The sequence below is a fragment of the Curcuma longa genome, unplaced genomic scaffold (genome assembly GCF_044706935.1).
Source record: "Curcuma longa cultivar G26 ecotype Majalengka, Jawa Barat unplaced genomic scaffold, ITB_CL_G26_1.1 contig_28381, whole genome shotgun sequence".
Classification (NCBI taxonomy): domain Eukaryota; kingdom Viridiplantae; phylum Streptophyta; class Magnoliopsida; order Zingiberales; family Zingiberaceae; genus Curcuma; species Curcuma longa.
Genome location: NW_027433691.1, coordinates 1,944 through 21,482, shown reverse-complemented (window position 1 = coordinate 21,482; position 19,539 = coordinate 1,944). Strand labels below are relative to the sequence as shown.

Genomic DNA, 19,539 nt, shown 5'->3' with positions numbered 1-19,539 from the left:
AAACCTTTGCAAGTTGCAATGATCTTGAATTCTCCAAATTTAAAGATGATAAAATTTCTTTGTATCACATTTTGCCTCTCTTAGTAGTGAGAACCATAACTGTTTAGGTTCATCTTTGTACATATATAATTCCTTCTTTTTATATTATTATGTTTTTGAAAAATCCTTTATTTTTTCTACTAGAAGTTGTGGCTGCTACATGTGCTTGTCATATGATCTCGATGGTTGTTATTGTGAATTTGGATATCTATAAAGATTAAGGTTCATAGCTTTGAAAAGAGATCATTGTGGCTGTATAAGTGACTATTTAGCTACATTTGGAAGTGGACAACATAGTGGCCTCAACTGACCACATACATACAATTGAGAAGAAAATTTGATCTAGTTTATTTGAACTGGTTTTAGACTCAACTAAATTTCTTTAAAATTTAAGTTATCCCTTTTGGTACTTATATAACTTGTAGAACATATTTATTGTAAGTAATAAATACATTCCATATTATTTATATGCTTGTTAATGTACACTATCTCATCTTCTATATTGTGGGTTAATATGGATTCTTATATTTCATGGGGAAGTATGAACTGGATGTATTGATTAATATACATTATTGTATATGTACAAACACACACACACATGTAGCCCACTTAAGCATAAAAGCTTGCCAAGTTTCATAGTTCATGACATTTTTTATTTATATCTGATGTCTTATCACGTCAAATAGAGTATATTTATTTTAACTCTATTATTTTTTTATTATAGGCATTATCTGGTTATACCTGTTAAGCACATACCCACAGTGAAACACCTCTATCGAAGTGCAGAAGATCATCAGTTAGGTAGGGTTCTTGGTTTATAACCTTCACTCCCAGAGCTAAAATGGAACTCTTTCTCAAAATATTATACTCATCTATGGATATTTAGCATCTTTAGGAAAATGCCAGAAGTTTAATAATTTATTACTTTGCAGTCAATCACATGCTGAATGTGGGAAAAATCCTTTTGGAAAGAGATGCACCTCAATCCAATTACAGGTATTATCCTAAAGTTCTGTACTTTTTCTTGTTTGTGTTACAATACTGCCTTCAATTAACTTCAAAGTCTATGTGATGTCCTACCAAGGCTGGTTTTCTTTTACTTTCCAGAAGTAACAAATAAAACAGAAGAAATCAGTTAGACGCCGCTAGTGCCGTTGGTAATACTTAGGTCTAAATTGTGGAGAAGCATGTCTCTTTAAATTTGAATAGTTTAGGGATAATTACTCTTAAAGAGTGGACATTCATGCTACTCACGAGCAAAAATATATATGTCCTAGTATGTAATTTTGGGACCTAACTGTGATTTATATATAGTGAGTGCACTGACTTTGTGCAACATTATCTTTTTCCCATCATAAAACCTCATAAGAATGACAAGATACAACTTGGGTAATTAGGAAACTTCCTCATCCTTATTGTTAAGCAAGGGAAAAGTTCCAACATTGGCGGCACTCAAGATTGCAAATTGACAGGGGCCTCATTTGCTTGACCACCCTAATTGTTTAACTTCAATCTATCTCTTCTTCACGCACAGAATTCCTAGAAGGAAACAACTGGGTGAACTATCAGATGTAAGGTTTCAGTTTACATGATTCTGTTTATTAATAGTTCTACTCTTCCAAATAACAGAAATATTTATTGACCATTGACTGTATAAAGGTTCTAGTGATTGTATATCTGCTCTCTTTAAAGTGATAAGGTTATAATTCTGGAGTTGGATCATAATATAATATTCCATTTACATTTAGCTACCAATTGCTTAGCTAATAAATGGGACTGATGATAAAAATGGAACTTTGAAAGTAGCAATACCAAAGTGGATATACCTTTGTGGGAATTTACCCTATTAGTTTTGTATTTCTAGGTTTGTGAAGCTGCATGGGTAGTTTTTCCATTGATGCATTGAGGCCAATTCTATACCGCTACAAGTAAATAGAAAGATTCATGTCTGATCTCACCTAAATCACCTCATTTTTCCCTAGAAGACGAATGATATGTCAGTTGGATAGCACTCTTAGTATTTGATGATCTAAATGCCATGGAACTATTAATATGCTTTATCATAAGGGCCCAATGACTGTCGTTTTCTCTTTAAATAGCCTAATGACCAAGTGGAGAGTGAATTTACAAAGTTAGAATAGTTCATGCATCTTCGTTGCTGATTTTACAGATTTGGCTTCCATCAGCCACCGTTTTATAGTGTTGATCATCTCCATCTTCACTGTCTAGCACTGCCATTTATACCGAGGTATAGTCGAGAAATATATTCCTTACTTTCTTCAGTCTTCCTGTAATACTTCTCAGGTTCTGTGCACTATAACTTGTACCTTTAAGTTCTCTTTTAACAGCTGGAAACGTATGAAATATTCTTCGGCGGGTCCTTTTGGCTTTCTTGAGGTTGATAAATTGTTGGCCAAGCTCAGGCCAGTGTCAGAATCGTCCTCACAGGTGTGACATCAAATGCACACCAGAGGATATTGTTTCATAGTGAAAAAAAAAAATGATAAATTTCAGTTAGTCTTATTGACTATCTCTGGGGGTGATCGGTCCAGTCTCACGGAAATTTTCCATTGGCCACCAGGATAAATCGGAAAGTGCACGCAGCGGCCAGTCCAGACATTCAACATCCTTTAATTGCGTTCCCTATACTGTTTCATAGTAAACAAGGGAGAGGAGGCCATCACCTATTCACTGATATGCTTTGCTGTTGGGATATGGTATTATTATACTCCTGGTGAGCAGTTCTCTCAAATTTGTACAACACTACCAATAATACAATTCAATCTGGTTGTTTTATTGATTTTCATATCCATTCTTTGTACATGGATATATCCCATGATCAATGATTCTTCTCATGATCAATTGTTACTTTTCCACAGTACATCCTTTTCCCTCATTCATTGTGTTTTTCATTAGTTCCTTCTGCTCAGGTCCAGGAAGAATATGTTCAATAATTTAGGATTCTTGTCTTTTCTTAGTAAAAGGTGAAATTTACCATCCCAACGACTCACACGGTCGGCCTCACAATCATCTGCGAAGAGGTAAATAGAAAAATTACAATTGACTATTATGAGAAAGGTATTATCTCGACTTTTCTGAAATGTGATTCTTGTTCATTTCAATAAGTCTGTCCCATACTAATTTAATCATGTTTCGGAAGTTAGATTCCTATACCTTCTCTGTGTATAAATGACTTCTTTGTACTGAAATTGCAATACCAGAGGACACGTACTAACAACTGCAATATGAATTAATTTTTAACCAAAGAACAAGTTGGTTCCAGATGAGAGGATTTTAGATTTTGAGTATATAAGAAAGATCGAGATTGCTATCTTGCGCGACAAATCCGTGTGCGACCCCCTGATCCACCGTCGTTGTCGCTGCTCTCGTCGCGTTGTCCGACCACCGTCGGTCGCCGCCTCGGCTGTGATCGATGCGCCACTCGTCGGTGCTTCGGTCGACGTCGGATTTCGGTCGGATAATGGTTGAAATTCGACAAATTTGATCGAAAGCAGTCACCCCCCACTGGGCGGACACTAGTCCTTCCTTGGTCGGTCTCCGACCCAATCGCCGTCGACAGTGGCCGCGTCGCTTTTCGGTCAAATCGCGATCGGATTCCGGTGAAATCGCGATCGGAGATCGGCCGAGGAAGGACCGGCGTGTGACGTCGATCCTTCCTCGAACGGTCTCCGACTGCGATTTAATCGTGAGATTCGATCGCGATTTGATCGAAATTTGATCGCGATTTTGCCGGAAATGACACTGCCACTGTCGACCCTGTTTCCGACCGAATTCCGTTGGATTCACCACTATCCGGCCGAGCGCCGATGCCGACGAGCGGCGCGTCGATCGCACCCAAAGCAGCGGCCGGACAGGACGGCGGCAGCGGTGGTTTGTCACGCACAGATCGTGAATTCTTCGTCCCGCAGCATAGCATTTCTCTAAGAAAGATTATATGATTGTATAATAAGTGGTACAAACAAGCTTTGTTATTGGTATTGGTATCATTCATCAGTATGCGAGCGAGGGATCTTGATTCTTGGAACATATAGAAAAAGAAATCTTCTCCTCCCTTGAATTAAAAATGTTTATGAGGGCCAGTTCCTGTACCAACCAGCCCACGCTGAGACCAAGCCGCTGATACCCAACGTGACCGTATGGTTGCAGAAAGGATTAGGCTCGATGTCCGCCACTGCAATCACAAAGTCCGCCACGTTGGCCGCCACCGCCATCAGTCTCATCACCCTGTCGCCTCTGAGCCGCCTCACGTCCTCCTCCTTCTCCGCCGTCGCCTCCTCCGCCAAACCCTTCTTTATCATCATGGCGTCCATGGCCACGAAGAAGACGTACCCCAGCGCCTCGCCGAAGGCCGAGACGTAGCTCATTCGGCGCGCCAGGTCGGCGTCGAGCACCCCGACGCGCGAGAGCCAGAGGAAGTGGTCGAAGAAGAAGTAGACCATCTCGCCGGCGTTGGCGAAGACGGCGAGGAAGCGGAACAGCGGGGTGCTCCCCGGGCTGCGCCGGAGGGCGTTGAAACCCGTGAGGAAGCGGCCGGAGCGGAAGGCCTTGCGGCTGAGGCCGGAGGCGACCTCCCAGCTCTTGGCGCGGCGGGCGAGGTCCGGGCGGGAGGCCGCCGCGTGCCAATGCACCAGCTTGGAGACGTACTGGAAGGTCTTGACGAGCTTGTCGATGCCGTCGCGCTTCGCCAGGAAGACGACGAGCTTGTCGACGGTGTCGTTCATGCTGAAGTGAGGAAGGGAGAAGAGGCGGCGTTGCTTGCAGCAGCGGTGCTGTGTCTTCTGGATAAGGAGTTTTGAGTTCCTGGCGAGAAGCAAGGTGGGGATGGAATTGTTTTGTCTTTCTCTACCTCTCGCTGGTGGCTACCATCACTCGTTGAGACGCTTTTAGCCAGTCCAGAAATTGATGAAGCACCGCGAGATGAGATCCACGTCCCCAACAAGGAGACGAGAGAGTTCAAAACTCTTGGGCAAAAATTAAAATCCATCGTACTAGTAGTTTCATACCATTGATTTCATGATCAGAGATAAAATGGAAAAATTATAATTGATTACGATGAAAAAGATATTGTATCTTTGTCAACTTCAATAACTTTGCTCTGTTATAACTAACTCAATTATGTTTCAGTGGTGAGAGTTCAAAACTCAAAACAATATAGGAATGTTTGATTGGGAAATTATCATAAGCTTGATATTATCTATCTAAAATTATCTATAATTTTATTTGGTTCAGGTTGTAAGTTATGATTGATTCTCAAATAATATAGCATCACCGTCACATTAGCAAATGAGTTATAATTCAAGAATGTGATTGCCTTGGTAACGTAAGATTTTCCGTAATTTTGAAAGTTAATAAATTTTTTCCCATGATTATCCTTTGATTTGAAGACTGAGTTAATTGAAATATATCGTGAAATTTAATTGAAATCGAGTTAATTAATTTAATAAATTTTAATTTAAATATTTATAAATTTAAAAGAGATAATTTATTTTAAATTTTAAAAAATAAAATTAATAAATTATATTTATAAGTTTAATAAATTATTTTATTAAAATATATATAAATTTATTTTAAATTAAAAAATAATTAATGAATTATATTTATTAATTTAATAAATTATTTTATTAAAATAATTATTTTTATGAATTATATTTATTAGTTTAACGAAGTATATTTATTAATTTAATAAATTATTTTATTAAAATATAAAAAAATTATTTTAAATTTAAAAAAAATAAAATTAACTAATTATGTTTATTAATTTAATGAATTATTTTATTAAAAATATATAAATTTATTTTAAATTTAAAAAATTATAAATAAATTATATATTTTTATATATTATCAATTTATTATGATCATTAATATTATTAATATTAATATTACTTATTTAATTTAATTTATTCTAAAAATAAATTGAATTAAGGGTAATATAGTAAATATTAAATTGGTTATGTTTTATTTCTTCCAAATAAATAAGTTGAACTAAATAATATTAGGTTATGTTTTATATTCCATAATTTTAGTTATGAATATCTAATAATCACATAACTAAAATTATGTATAATAATTTAAATTAAACGCACCCTAAGTTTCTATCATGGATAGACTTTAGTAGCTACCCTTGTTCAACTTCAATTGATTGAAAATATCTTTAGTAAATTGAATTAAAAAGATAACAACATTACTCTAATTTATTAGTTGATCGAAAACCTCATCTAGTTAAGTACTCAAACTTCTAGTTAGTTGTCAACTTCAATGAGTAAGATCACAACCTTACATGCAAATAGGCTAATTTATCGATCAGTCAATCGAAAACTATATCTAGTCAATTGCTCAAACATCAAAGTAAGTGACTTGGATCTAACTCCAGTTGACTATAAAATTTCATTCATCATTCAATTGTGCACAAGCTTCAACTAATTAAAATTTAACAAATAACAATGCAAGCTAACAATTAAAAGTTTAAATGACTAGAATAAACTTCTAGTCGACTACAATTCAAATACAAAGATTTTTTTTTGAGTCAGCTCAGCCTTTCACTTAATTGAGATTTATCTCTAGTTGATTGAATCTATTTGAAGATTTCAACTTTACTAAAAATTTTGCTTCACTATCAACTAGATCTACAACCTACCTGTTGTTCCTTAGTAAAACGCTTCTTGTCCCCGGGGCAATGGTGCAACGGTAGGACATCCGGGTTGTGATCCAGGGACCTGCGGTTCGATCTCCAGCTACGGCATATTTGCAAGAATTTTCTTCCAAATGGGGAACGCAATCAAAGGATGCTGGACATCTAGATTGGCCGCCGTATGCGCTTCTCGATTTACCCTGGTGGTCGGTGGGAAACTTCCGTGGGACCGGGCCGACGACCCCCAGGGATTGAGTCCATGAGACTGACTGAGATTTATCATTTTTTTTTAGTAAAATACTTCTTACATATCACTACACAATCATTTATTTTTTTTAAAAAAAATATGAACCCTAGCATTATAGTTACTCATAATCTTTCATAGATCACATGTTTTTTAATTAAATGTTTTTTTGATACTCCATATTAAACCATCAACTAACTTATACTCCTTGACTTAGAAATTTTAGATATGCACTAAACCCTTTAAATTTACTCGATATCATCCTTTGTCAATCCCCTTTAAGTTCATCTCATTTTGAACTTCCCTCTCAATTATCAAGCAAATTCAACTTAATGTAGGACCGGTGTGGGATCGATAGGGGATGAATATCGATTGCTTTGTGCTTGTTACTTGCGTTGTTTGTTTGATCTATTAGATTAGTATGCAACGGAAACATCGAATAAACAATCGATAGGAACATGTAGGATTTACTTGATTTTCAACTCCTCAAGGTTGGTACTCCAAAACCTATATATGACAGACATCCATCCACTAGTGGTTTCCTTTCTATAACTTTTTTGGAGACGGAGAAATCAGTCTTATAGTTTGAATTACAAGCACAAAGAATATAACTTAAAGTACAACTTGTAAAATACAAATAGATTTTGTTGGTGGTAGTCCGGAAGCCCTTGAGTGTCATACACTTCTCCTAGTGTTTCCCTAGTCGCACGAATAGAGTCTTGTTATTGTTGAGTGCAAAGTCAGAGAGTTAGATATGAGACTTGTTGATCTGAACTCTGTCCCCAAGGCTTCTTTTATAGAGGTTTATTAGTCTACCGTTCCTTGGGATTGATCTACCGAACCTAGTGCCACCTTATCTATCCAGGCCTGGACCTGAATCCTGATCGGTCTACCGATTCTTAGATCCGATTTGACCTAAGTTAAGTCCAGCTCACTCCGGACTTGGTCCCACTACATCTTGTTGCTCTCGTCTGCTTTCTATCTTGCTTCTTGCTCCAAATTCCAATAAGACACTTGCAAGACAAGCATACAATACAACTATGCAATCCTAGCCTAATCTTGTAAGTTTACCCGACCTACTAATTTTACCACCTAAGGGTTACTCCTTTAAGATCAAACCCACTCCTATAAGCAATGGCGTAGCCAGAATTTTTAATTGTCCCGGGCTAAATTATATATATATAAAATAATGCATACATGTATAAAAGAAAACTCTTTTTTTTTCTTTCCATCAAACCATGTAAGTAGAGTTTTTATTAAATTTGGGTTGTATTGGCTTTAATTGTTAGGTTGGATTGGACTGTTATACTGGGTTGGATTGATTCCATATACTTAGACTCCAATTATTGGATATATTAATTGCTGGATATATTGGCTCTTATTCTGGAGCTGCACTGGGCTGGAGCCCAGTGTAGCCCAGCTCTGTCTACGCCCTTGCCTATAAGTTTACTTGACCTATTGGGTTTCTTGCTTGGAGTCCCTGCAAGACTTTCACCACTTAGGACTCACTCCTCAAGAATTTTTCTTTGTCAAACATTCGGTCACCCTTGACCTATTTAGACTTTTCTTGCTAACCTCCAATTAAGACTAGTCACTTGATAGATTTCTCACCCCTGATTAGACTTCTTTTTGTTAGTCATCTGGTCAACTTTAATCTAACTAGATTTCGCTCACATTCAAACATTAGATCTTGTTTGGATCAACTATTGATCAAATTGACCAGACTTAAGTACATTATCAAATATCGAAACTCTAGAGACGATTGCACCAACACTTAATCCTTTCAAACTATGAGCTTTTTCAGATCTATATGTAATATATCAAATTTCTAATCAAACTTAACCTTAAAGCACCATTGCACTAATAATCTTTCTCTTTTAAACTTTCCAAACTCTATATTCATTTTGCTAAGTTCCTAGTGACATAATACACATATTAGAAACACATCATAAACACCTAATTTAAAGCCTTTGACAATCAAAACATTATGTACACCCTAATTAAAATGGGACTACTTGAGATTTGATAACTATGGTTTAGCCACTAAAAATTTCAAAAATTCCATTTTGATTTCCAAAAATTACCACCATCCTGTTGTGGGTCCCATCTGTAGATTCAATCAGCAGCGGGTAAACCGTGCTCCCCAGACCAGTTTAACATCGTACTCAAATTGAAGCAATCATTACTCACGTTAAATAAACTATACCTAACTTATGATCGGAGCAACCGCGTGGGACCCAAATTTACAATTTAAAAATTAAAAAGAAGACATTTAAGAATAAATGACAAATTAATTGGCAAAACATGACATGACTCATGACTGGAGGAAATTTACTTAATTGCTAAACTAATCAAAATTTAAACATCTCATATTTGATTAATATTCTAATTTTTGTCTCATGTATCTCAGCCATCAAGCAAATGCTTTCATAATGCAATACGCCATTACAACGGTCAAACGGATCAATCCATGATATCCATGATGGGGTGAGCTAATCTATTAAAAATTCATCATATGACAGAGTAGGACGAACCGATTCACTAAGTTAGCGGATTGGGAAATCTCCAATCCAATCCAACTCAAGGTAAATTGCGGATTAACTCATGAGTATATCAAAAAATAAAAAAATATTAAAAATTTTAAATTTTCATTATAGTTTAAATTGTCGAAGTTGAAATTTTTAAAATTGAATTATAATTTAGACGGATCAAACTCACTCATTCATTAAATTTTCTATTTTAATTTTAAACATTGAATAAATAAATAAACTTTTTCAATCCACGGGCCAATCCAAGCCCGCCACGGGCCAACCCACGCAGGTCGTGGATCTAGACAGGTCAATCCATTTAAATCCATCTTAAAATAAGTTGATAAAATTTCATTCTAATCCGCCTAAATTGTTTGACAGAGCGGGCTAACCCAACGGGCCTAACCCAAATTGACGGTTATATACGCCACCCCAGTAATCTCATACGATCGACTCCACGACCATCTATGAAGAAGTAAGTCGAAAAACTATAATTGACTACTACGAAGAGGATATTACCTCGACTTCACTAAGATTCGATCACGGTTCACTTCAACAAATCTATCCTGTCATCCCCAATCAATATTGCTTTCAGATTGCAATAATGATACGCTAGAGATTAATATATCTTTAACACACTTTAATTAAATTAATTTAATTTTGATGCCAGTATTAATTAATTTAAACATAAAACAACCACGAATTATCCATAGAAAGGAGACGCTCTATGCTATCACCGACGCCGGATCTATCACACGAATCTTGAAGCCATTTTAAGGGTTATAAGGCTTTCATCTTCTTTTTTATTTTTTTATTTTTTTATATTTTCCGTGACCTCTCCGCAAGAAGCAACCAACCGATAAAAGGCGGCTGCTTTTTTTGAGCAATTTTGTCTTCTAGGGTTTTCCCAAGGCCGAGGGGTGGAGGAGGTAGATTTGGAGAAGAGAATTTGAGGGAGCAGAGATTGTCAGGTGTCTAGATTCACCGTGGATGATAGGAGGAGACGAAGATGATGCCCAGTGGTTCCATGCGAAAGTCTTTCAAGGACTCACTGAAGCTACTTGAAGCTGACATCCAGCACGCGAACACCTTGTACTTGCTGCCGCTCTTCCTTTTCTTGTTTTTCTTTTTTCTTTTCTCAAATGTTGTTTGCTGGATCGTGGTTGGGATTGATCGGCATTTTTTCTGCTGGTGATGCACTTCTGTTCACTTTATAGTGATTTTTGTCCCGTTTTGGTATTGTCAAAATTTAAATTTTGCCTTGATCATGAAAACTTCCAAATTATTTGTTTTTAACATGTTTGGGAATGATCGGCATTTTTTGTTTTTGTTTTCGCTGGTGATGTTTTGCCTTTTTGAGCAAATTATCAAATTATTTGTTTCTGTCTGTTCTTCGTGATCAGTTACCAAGAGAAATGGGTTTCCCCCTAATAGTTGCATTGATGGCGGACCTTTTTTGATTTAGAGAAGCTTGTGTAGCTTGATACTATCTTCGGATGTCATAATATTGTTATTTTTAGACATTTCAAAGGGGATTGCTTTTTTTATTCCTTCTCTTTTTTCCCCTTCTTCTTTATTTCCTCTCTTTTTGATGTTACTCAAATTTCCATTCATAAATTGTACTTTTGGTGGTTGATTAATTACTTCCTATAATAAGGTGCACTCAGCGAGGATGGTTTCTCTTGATAACTGCAATGCGTGGGACAATGCGATGTCTATTCTCATTGTTATGACACTAGCTGGAACTATGCTAAGAAAGATACTAGAGTGATTCCGTCATCATAACTTATTGTAGCTTGTTCTGGAGGCAGAATTCGTAGTTGATATGATAAAAGGATGAAATTTTTTCTTATTTTATGAAGTCAATGCATACTAAACAAGAGCTTAAATGCTCCTTTTGGCAGAGTGAGTGCAACTCTATTAGTTGGGAATGTCATGCTAAGTCTCAGATTATATAAGATAATGATTTGCTGTGTTTTTTTTTATTGTTTGATAATTCTCTAATGCTTTGTTATGACCCCCAGAGCTTCAGATTTTCCGACTGAGTATGATGGTGCATGCCTACAAATGCGAATGTCATATAGTCCAGCTGCACACTTGTTCCTTTTTCTCGTGCAGTGGACAGATTGCAGCCTTGCTGGTGCACTTGGGCTGCTAAGGATAATGATATATAAAGTAACTTTTCATTCAGCTCCATGGTTATTTTTAACTTCCTTTCTATGAGGAGCATTTTGTATCTTCTAGCAATTAAGGTACTCTTACATGTGCAGGTTCATTCTGATGGATCAACAAGCATGTCAAATCATGAAAGAAAAGCTAGCCTCAAAGAATTCTACAGTATGTTCATTCCACTGGTTTTCAATGATTATTTCTGTCATTATCAGATTTGTAATTTTTTTGGTCCATCTCATTATCATTATGCAGCTATAATTTTCCCTTCTCTCCTCCAACTTCAAAAAGGTCTCAGTGAAATGGAATTCAAGAGGCAAAAGGCAGAATTCATGGAAAGATATAAACGAAAAGAGGAGGATGCGAGAAAGAATTTGTCAGAAATAGATCTTGAAAGAGAAGAAGAATGTGGGATTTGCTTGGAGATGAACAGCAAATTAGTTTTGCCCAATTGCAGCCATTCCATGTGCTTGAAGTGCTACAGAGAATGGTAAACTCTTGTCCTAGGATGTATGATTCCGTCTTTTGCTTTGGTTCTTTGTAGATTGCTAAGATTGTCTTAGATAAGTTGCAACCATACATTATTTGAAGCCTCTAGTTTGCCTTTATTTTTTTAGGACTTAATGAATGGTAAAAATGAATGCTTTTTTGATATCCATTTTGTTTTGAAGGATATTTACTTTGTACTTGTTCAGTAACAAAGAAATTAATATAACTAAATTAGTAATTTAAATAATGCTATACATTAAGAAAAAGACTAACTAAAATTTTATTAAATCTGTTCACACTGTTGAATTGTAAAATGATCTCACTTTAAGGAGATATGAATTTTGAAAAAGATACATCAAGGTATTAAAGGCGCATCCAAGAGGCTATCCCCTATTATATTATCATTTATATTTAAATAAAATTTATTTTATTTTATATTGCTAATAAAGTCTTTTTAATCTTCCTCTTCCTCGTTTGATGTGCACATTTGTCATAGTTTCACATTGTCTAACTGGAGTATTTATTGGTTGTCTAAGTATATGTTCGTACCATCTTAAACGTGTCTCTCGGAATTTTTTCTCAATACGTGCAATCCTGATTTTTTCTTTAATATTTTCACTTCTTATCTTGTTCATCCTTGTATGTTTGTACATTCACTTTAGCATCTTCATCTTTGTAACTCTCGTCTTCTGCTCATGTGCTCGAGTCATAGTCCATCATTCAATTTCATATAACATAATTAGTATTTCACAATGCAACCAAAATAAATCAATTACAAAATTGTGGGAAAAATAAATTCTACCATGCTAAGAGTAAATGTGGAAAAATTTAACAATGAATGAAGAAAAAGAAACAAGAGGAGAGAGAATATACCTAGGATAGAAAATAATTGAAAATTGGTACAAGTAGTCAATATTGGGTGACAAAGAGAGGTAGAAGTCACAGGTTGGGAGGCTCGAGCCTGTGGGAAAAATAAATTCTACTATGCTAAGAGTAAATGTGGAAAAATTTAACAATGAATGAAAAAAAAAAGAAACAAGGGGAGAGAGAATATACATAGTGTAGAAAATAATTGAAAATTGGTACAAGCAGTCATTATTGGGTGAAAAAGAGAGGTAGAAGTCATAGGGTGGGAGGCTCGAGCATATAAGGGGTGTTGAGTGGGCTAATTGAGAGTATTATGTTTATTTTCTAATATCAAATGAATCAACAACATATAAAAAATTCATTTTTTTCCCTTTAGACTCACTTGGGCCGTCTAGATGGATCACCTTCCCCACTTTGGGAAAGGGCACCTAACAGGATTACAAAAACTACCTGGTGGCCACCTTTCCATACAAACATACATTTTGATCACAAAAAATCAAAAAACAAAAGAAACACACACACACACACAAAACAGAGAATTTCTATGTCCTAATTCTAAATGTTCTGTGGAAAATTGCAAGAGATGAAACCTCTCCTTACTCACTCCTCTTCCTTTATAAGACGTGTTTTGCTACTCAGAACCAGAACCTTTTGTTAAAAATGTATAACTTTGGTTGGTTAATATGCTTTGCTTTAAATGATCAACTTAGTATGTGTCTTTGTTTGGTATATATTGATGACTTTAATTATTTTAGTGAGAGATGGAAACTTTTATATTGTGGCACGTAGTATTATTATACAGCAATGCCATTGCAATTAATTTTTAGAATATGGATAGTATGTGTGCCTCCTTAAGCTTTCTAAAATCGTAAGACCTTCCATGTTGCCATTGTAGTCTTCTCAAGCTTTAGCATCAATATGAGGTTCTTGTCTGGGATATTTGCCCACCAATTTAGTCTTGCGTTTGCAATAAGACAACCTGTTTTTGTTTGCCTACAATTTTGAAGTTCTGCAAAATTTTGTCTTGAACATTTTACTTCCAAACTGCATGGATAGGTAGATGCCAATTACAAGTCTTGGACAACTGAGTCATCAACCACATCCTTTAGATGCACTTCGATGTTAAATAACATTACCATGACATGAACATTAACAGTTTGGTAGGATATTTTATTATGAAAAGGTTATAGAACGTATAATAAAATATTCCATCACACAATTTGCCTACTTTTTGCTTGAAAAACTATGGCACTGAGTTATTTTCTAAGTTCATTTTCAGTCTACATGATCGTCTGCGGTCGACACAGATGGTTTTGTTCACAACAAACAAAAAAATGAAGTCCATATGATAAATCATTGCAGGAACACAAGATCAAAATCATGCCCATTTTGCCGTGATAGCCTCAGGGAAGTAAACTCTGGAGATCTGTGGGTGTTGATTGATAACAGAGATATAGTTGATATTGCAGTGGTGAAGCAAGAAGACATTAGACGCTTAATTATGTACATAAAAAGATTACCGGAAGTTGTTCCCGATTCCACCCTCAAGAGCTACGATTCACATATCAGGTGAGCTACATTGAATCTTGCCTCGTTTACTCTTTATCTATTCCTTCCACTGGTTCTCAATATTTTTTTCTTTTTTGTTTTTTCGATCAGGTAGATGATGTCTATTTATGCTTTAAAAGTTTACTCGAATTTGCGTTTCGGAGCTGCTCCTACTTTTTGACATGCTACTTCAGAAACTAAATATAAGGATGGAGGTTTCAGTATCTCATCTTCAGCAGTATGTAAATGAGACTGTAAATGGTTGTATATAGTTGGTATCAGTCTTAGCTAGTTTATGAGTCATGGTTAAGTGTTGCCACGGTTTTATTTTTATCTAGTGCGACTTTATTTCATAAGGCCACGTTTATATATTGAGGAAAATAATTTGTTAATAATCACTGATCATATTTGTTATTTTGTTATTTCATAGGTGGATGTTTTTCCTTGCACAGTTAAATATTTAGATTAAGAAAACTTTGGAAGAGTATTCATTTTTTTAGTTGATATAAGATATCTAATTTTGAGATCGATTAATTTTGGAGATGATGGATTCGATTTTATAAAAGTTTTTTTATAGACTACTAAGATAAATCAGAAAGTGAAAATGATAGCTCAGTTCAGTCTAATTATTAGCGTTCTTATAAGTTAATCTTCATAAATTCACTACAGTTGAATTTTAAATTTCAGATCTCATATATGTCTCCCAACTATATTTAAAGCCTAGAAGTCGGTTACGTTTGGTACGACGTTTAAAGCTTGTAATGTAATCTAGACTTGATTAGTTATCTTAAACTTTAGTAATAATAATAAAGATTATTTTTATTATCTTTAAAATAAATTATTTTATTAATAATTAATAATTATTAATTATTAATTTTTATTATTAATAAAATTAATAATTTTTATTAATAAAATTAATAATTATTTAATAATTTTATTAATTATAAAAATAAAAATTATTAAAATATTTATTAATTACTAATTAAAATTAATTAATAATTTTTAATAATTAATAATTTATTATTAACTATTAATTTTTAAAATTAATTATTAATAATTAATTAATTATTTTTATTTTTAAAATAATTAATTAGTTTAAATAATAATTAATTAAAATTATAAAATAAAAATTATTAAAATTATTAATAAATATTTTATTAATTAATAATAATAAAAAATAATTTTTATTTAAATTATTAATCATTATTATTAATAATTTTATTATTTTAATTATTTTATTAATTATAATTATTAATACTTATTTTAATAATTAATAATTATTATTTTATTATTAATAATAATTATTATTAATTTTATTAATTATAATTATTAATACTTATTTTAATAATTAATAATTATTATTTTATTAATACTTTTATTAATTATTTTAATTAATTTTATTAATAATTAATTATTAATTAAAATTATAAAATAAAAATTATTAAAATAATTAATAAATATTTTATTAATAAATAATAATAATAAATAATTTTTATTTAAATTATTAATAATTATTATTAATAATTTTATTATTTTAATTATTTTATTAATTATAATTATTAATACTTATTTTAATAATTAATAATTATTATTTTATTAATACTTTTATTAATTATTTTAATTAAGTTTATTAATAATTAATTATTAATTATAATTAATAAATTATTGATTTTATAAAATTATTAATTTTATTTAAAGTGGAAGGGTATATTTGGTACGATAAAAATAGAATCTGTAATGTAATCGGATTACATACTATTTCCTTTGTAATCCATAATTACATTCATTACATTATATCTCTAAAATGTTACCAAACAAAGTAAATCATCTTGTAATGTAATCCTGATTACATTACAAGCCTGATTACTCCTTACTAAACATGCCCTAGTGTTCTAATTTAAGATAGTTTGTTAAACTTTATGGTTTTAAGTTAAAGCCAAACTTAAGTCTTATTTTACTTAAGTTGGTTAGAATTTCAACATAAAGTCTGGACTTCCGTTTAAGTTAAACTTTAGGGCTCTGATTTAAGTTAAGTTTGTTAAACTTTATAGTTTTGATTTAAATTTGAAATTCTCAAACATACTTATAAAATTCTTTAGAGAAGGTATTTTTTTCTAACTTTAAACATTATTACCAAACATCAAAATATAAGAGATTATTAGTGCATGTAGTACCAAATAATCAAACTTGTATTTTGATATTTGGTAAAGAGATTAAAGTTACATATTATACATCTGATGTGGGTGTTGAGTGTGTAAGACAACTTAATAGGGAAAGTCCTAGTAGGTCAGGTGAACCAGATACTAGGCAACGAAAGTTCTAATAGGTCAGATAGAGTGAACACTAAGCAGCAAAGCCTTAGTAAGTCAAGAGGATTGGACACTAGGTTGGAAAGTCTTAGTGAATCAGGAGAACCAGACACCAGACAAAACCCACTTGATGGGTAAGCAAGATCGGGCATCAAGTAGGGGGAGCCTTGGGGGTCGATAAGACGCTAAGTAGAGGAAGTCCAAAACAGGTTAGCTGGATTGGATATTTTGACAGGTAAGTAAGGTAAGTTTTAGAGAGGTCTTTCTGAAAAGAAGCCATGAGGATGCGTCCTAACATTGGATCAAAGTTAGGCATTGATCCAACTAAGAAACTAACAAAGATTTCAAAGTTGAGATCAGATAGTTCTTACCGTTAGAATAGAGCATGCATGAATACAATGCAATGTTACTAACTTTGTTTTGCAGGACTATTATTATTGTTATGGTGTCAACTTTATTTTGTAGAAAATAGAGTTTTCAATCAACTAAGGGGACTTTCAATCGACCGATTGGTATGGTCGACCAAACAGGGAGGTTCGGTTGATCGGCTATCAGAGATAAGGTCGAGTTGGATATGATCTGACTCTGAAAGGAAAGAAGAGTATCAATCAATTAATACTCTAGATCAGTCGATCGAACCTAGATTCTATCATTTGATCCAGTGCGATGTGGTCTATCTAGGGATAGAAATCAGAGGATCAGTCTATCGATCCTTATGATCAGTCAACTGAAAAAGTCGATTGCGCAGAGATCCATACTGATCCGATCATGAACTTGGACGAGAACTTGGACGACACTGTGGTTCGGTCAACTGAACACAATGATTAATCAACCGAAAAAAGAGGAAATCAAGCATGATCAAATCTTTATCAGTAGACCGAAAGAGAGGATCGATCGACCGAAAGAATCCTATAAAAGAAGGCTCGAATCTAGAGGTTGAGAATCAACTTTTCAATTAACTCGTCATCAATCCAAGTGTTGCCCTTGCATTCAAGCAACTCAATTGCGCCATATTGCTTCCCGACAACCTACGCTTATCTTTGACTTGATCGTTGTTGTAACCTTGTCTTTCATAATTGCATTTCATTTGTAAAGAGCACCGTAAAGTGTTCTTGTACCCCTTTTTACTTAAAAGAAGTTTCTCTGCCTCCGAAATATTTTTTAGAAAGAGAGAATTAGTGATTGACTGCTCATAAACGATACACCTTCAAATTGTAGGGCTTGGAGTAGTAGTCTTAAGGGCTACGAACCAAGTAATCAACTGTGTCATCTTGTTTGTGTTTTAATTTTGCTGCATTCTGATTTCAAAGATAAAATTTTTAAGAAAAGTTTTACAAGCAATATTCATCCCCTCCTCTATTGTGCTTTTCGCTCCTACACAGCATGCGCGCGCGCGCACACACACACATATATATAACCAACACTTGTCTTCCAAGACGAGTTTACTTAAGTACCTAACTTATAGACTAGTTAAAATTTAGTTTACTATATGTTGACCTTAACTTTGAAACACCTATTGGTTTCTTGGTTAAGTCAGTGCCTAGTTATATAGGGATAGCCACATCCCAAGCAGAGATAAACTCTTTCATAGCCTTCTTTGCTAGAAGGTTCTTTGTTAAACTTATTTTGCCTAGTTAACTAGGACTTCTTACCTTGCCTGACGCCTGATCTTGCTAACCCATCTAGAATTTCTCTATCAGATATTTGGTTTGTCAACCCATCTAGACTTCCTCTGCTAAATGTCTCATCTGTCAACTCATCTAGACTTACCTTGCTAAATGTTTGGTGTTTAGCCTTATGATTCACCAGGACTTCTTTTGTTTGGTGTCTAATCTCCTTGACCCATCAAGATTTTCCTACCTACACACTTAACACATATATTAGAATATCCAATGTTTAACTTAAAATCTTTTATCATACATCAAAATACTAGTTTGATCAACTTATGTTATTTGCACCAATAAATTTCTTTTACCAACCTTTATAGCAAGGTTTTTCTTGCTACTCATCCTTCATTGCTATTTTTCTATTTCTCACTAGTTTTTTTGGTAAGTTTTTGACTTATAAAATATAAGGTACAATATGATCAGAAGAGGTTGAGAAGTTGAGAATATAACCTTAGCAAATTTTTAGTAATTATTCATTGATGTACTTAGCCATTCATCTTATAAATTGTTTGTTTTTCAAAATCTTGAGGTTCAAGAGTCTAATGGAGATACTGTCAATATTCTATTCAAACATGCACACTGCAAAAATAATCTTATCACTAGGATATTTGGGTCCTCGGCTCAGAAAAGATACAAGTGTTTTCATCCTCCATCAAAGAAAATCTATATTCCAACGGATGTTTCTTTAAAAGAACAAACACATTACTTCACCACACCTTATCTTCAGAATGAGAATTCCATACTAGAATATAAGTATGGTTATTTCTTGCTCAACTTGTCATTACTTTCAATGCCTGAGTTGAATTCTTAGACTTGCATTAGTTCAAGAACAACCATCTTCTTCCTCAATCATGCCTCGTCAAGTCTCATATCCTCAATGGCAAAGTTGGCATTTTCACGCACAAGTTTAAACATTCATATGAACTTAATCAATCACCATAAGCATGATTTACAAAAGATCTAATTGCCATGGGGTGTCACAACACTCATATATATGAATGATATAACAATTGTAGAAAATGATGTGGTT

At 33.9% G+C, this 19,539-nt stretch overlaps 3 protein-coding genes across 4 annotated transcripts; 2 read left to right on the top strand and 1 right to left on the bottom strand.

Annotated features, from left to right (window-relative positions):
- Positions 1–767: 767 nt before the first annotated feature.
- LOC141819228 (bifunctional adenosine 5'-phosphosulfate phosphorylase/adenylylsulfatase HINT4-like) lies at positions 768–2,821 on the top strand. The gene is made up of 5 exons (XM_074706570.1): positions 768–840; positions 972–1,035; positions 2,210–2,287; positions 2,388–2,487; positions 2,621–2,821. Exons 2-5 carry the CDS (start codon positions 980–982, stop codon positions 2,696–2,698), a joined length of 312 nt encoding a protein of 103 aa, XP_074562671.1. The 5' UTR covers positions 768–840; positions 972–979; the 3' UTR covers positions 2,699–2,821.
- Positions 2,822–4,044: 1,223 nt separating this feature from the next.
- On the bottom strand, positions 4,045–4,828 carry LOC141819226 (peroxisomal membrane protein 11-4-like). The gene has a single exon (XM_074706567.1). The coding sequence runs from the start codon at positions 4,779–4,781 to the stop codon at positions 4,128–4,130; it is 654 nt and encodes a 217-aa protein (XP_074562668.1). The 5' UTR covers positions 4,782–4,828; the 3' UTR covers positions 4,045–4,127.
- A 5,504-nt stretch (positions 4,829–10,332) lies between these two features.
- LOC141819227 (E3 ubiquitin-protein ligase AIRP2-like) lies at positions 10,333–14,932 on the top strand. Of its 2 annotated transcripts, none has more exons than XM_074706569.1 (6): positions 10,333–10,552; positions 11,485–11,635; positions 11,731–11,797; positions 11,921–12,119; positions 14,348–14,554; positions 14,645–14,932. In XM_074706569.1, exons 1-6 carry the CDS (start codon positions 10,470–10,472, stop codon positions 14,646–14,648), a joined length of 711 nt encoding a protein of 236 aa, XP_074562670.1. In that variant the 5' UTR covers positions 10,333–10,469; the 3' UTR covers positions 14,649–14,932. The 2 variants fall into 2 exon arrangements, with proteins under 2 accessions (XP_074562670.1, XP_074562669.1); XM_074706568.1 differs by having other exon boundaries at positions 10,336–10,552; positions 11,885–12,119.
- Positions 14,933–19,539: the final 4,607 nt, after the last annotated feature.

Bases quoted from the DNA above. Each gene is read 5' to 3' on its own strand.
- LOC141819228 (XM_074706570.1), top strand. From the start codon at position 980: ATGCTGAATGTGGGAAAAATCCTTTTGGAAAGAGATGCACCTCAATCC. The intron at 1,036-2,209 runs GTATTATCCTAA...CTGATTTTACAG, and splicing joins GCACCTCAATCCAATTACAG to ATTTGGCTTCCATCAGCCAC. The intron at 2,288-2,387 runs GTATAGTCGAGA...CTCTTTTAACAG, and splicing joins GCACTGCCATTTATACCGAG to CTGGAAACGTATGAAATATT.
- LOC141819226 (XM_074706567.1), bottom strand. From the start codon at position 4,781: ATGAACGACACCGTCGACAAGCTCGTCGTCTTCCTGGCGAAGCGCGAC.
- LOC141819227 (XM_074706568.1), top strand. From the start codon at position 10,470: ATGATGCCCAGTGGTTCCATGCGAAAGTCTTTCAAGGACTCACTGAAG. The intron at 10,553-11,484 runs GTACTTGCTGCC...TATGACCCCCAG, and splicing joins ATCCAGCACGCGAACACCTT to AGCTTCAGATTTTCCGACTG. The intron at 11,798-11,884 runs GTATGTTCATTC...ATCATTATGCAG, and splicing joins TAGCCTCAAAGAATTCTACA to CTATAATTTTCCCTTCTCTC.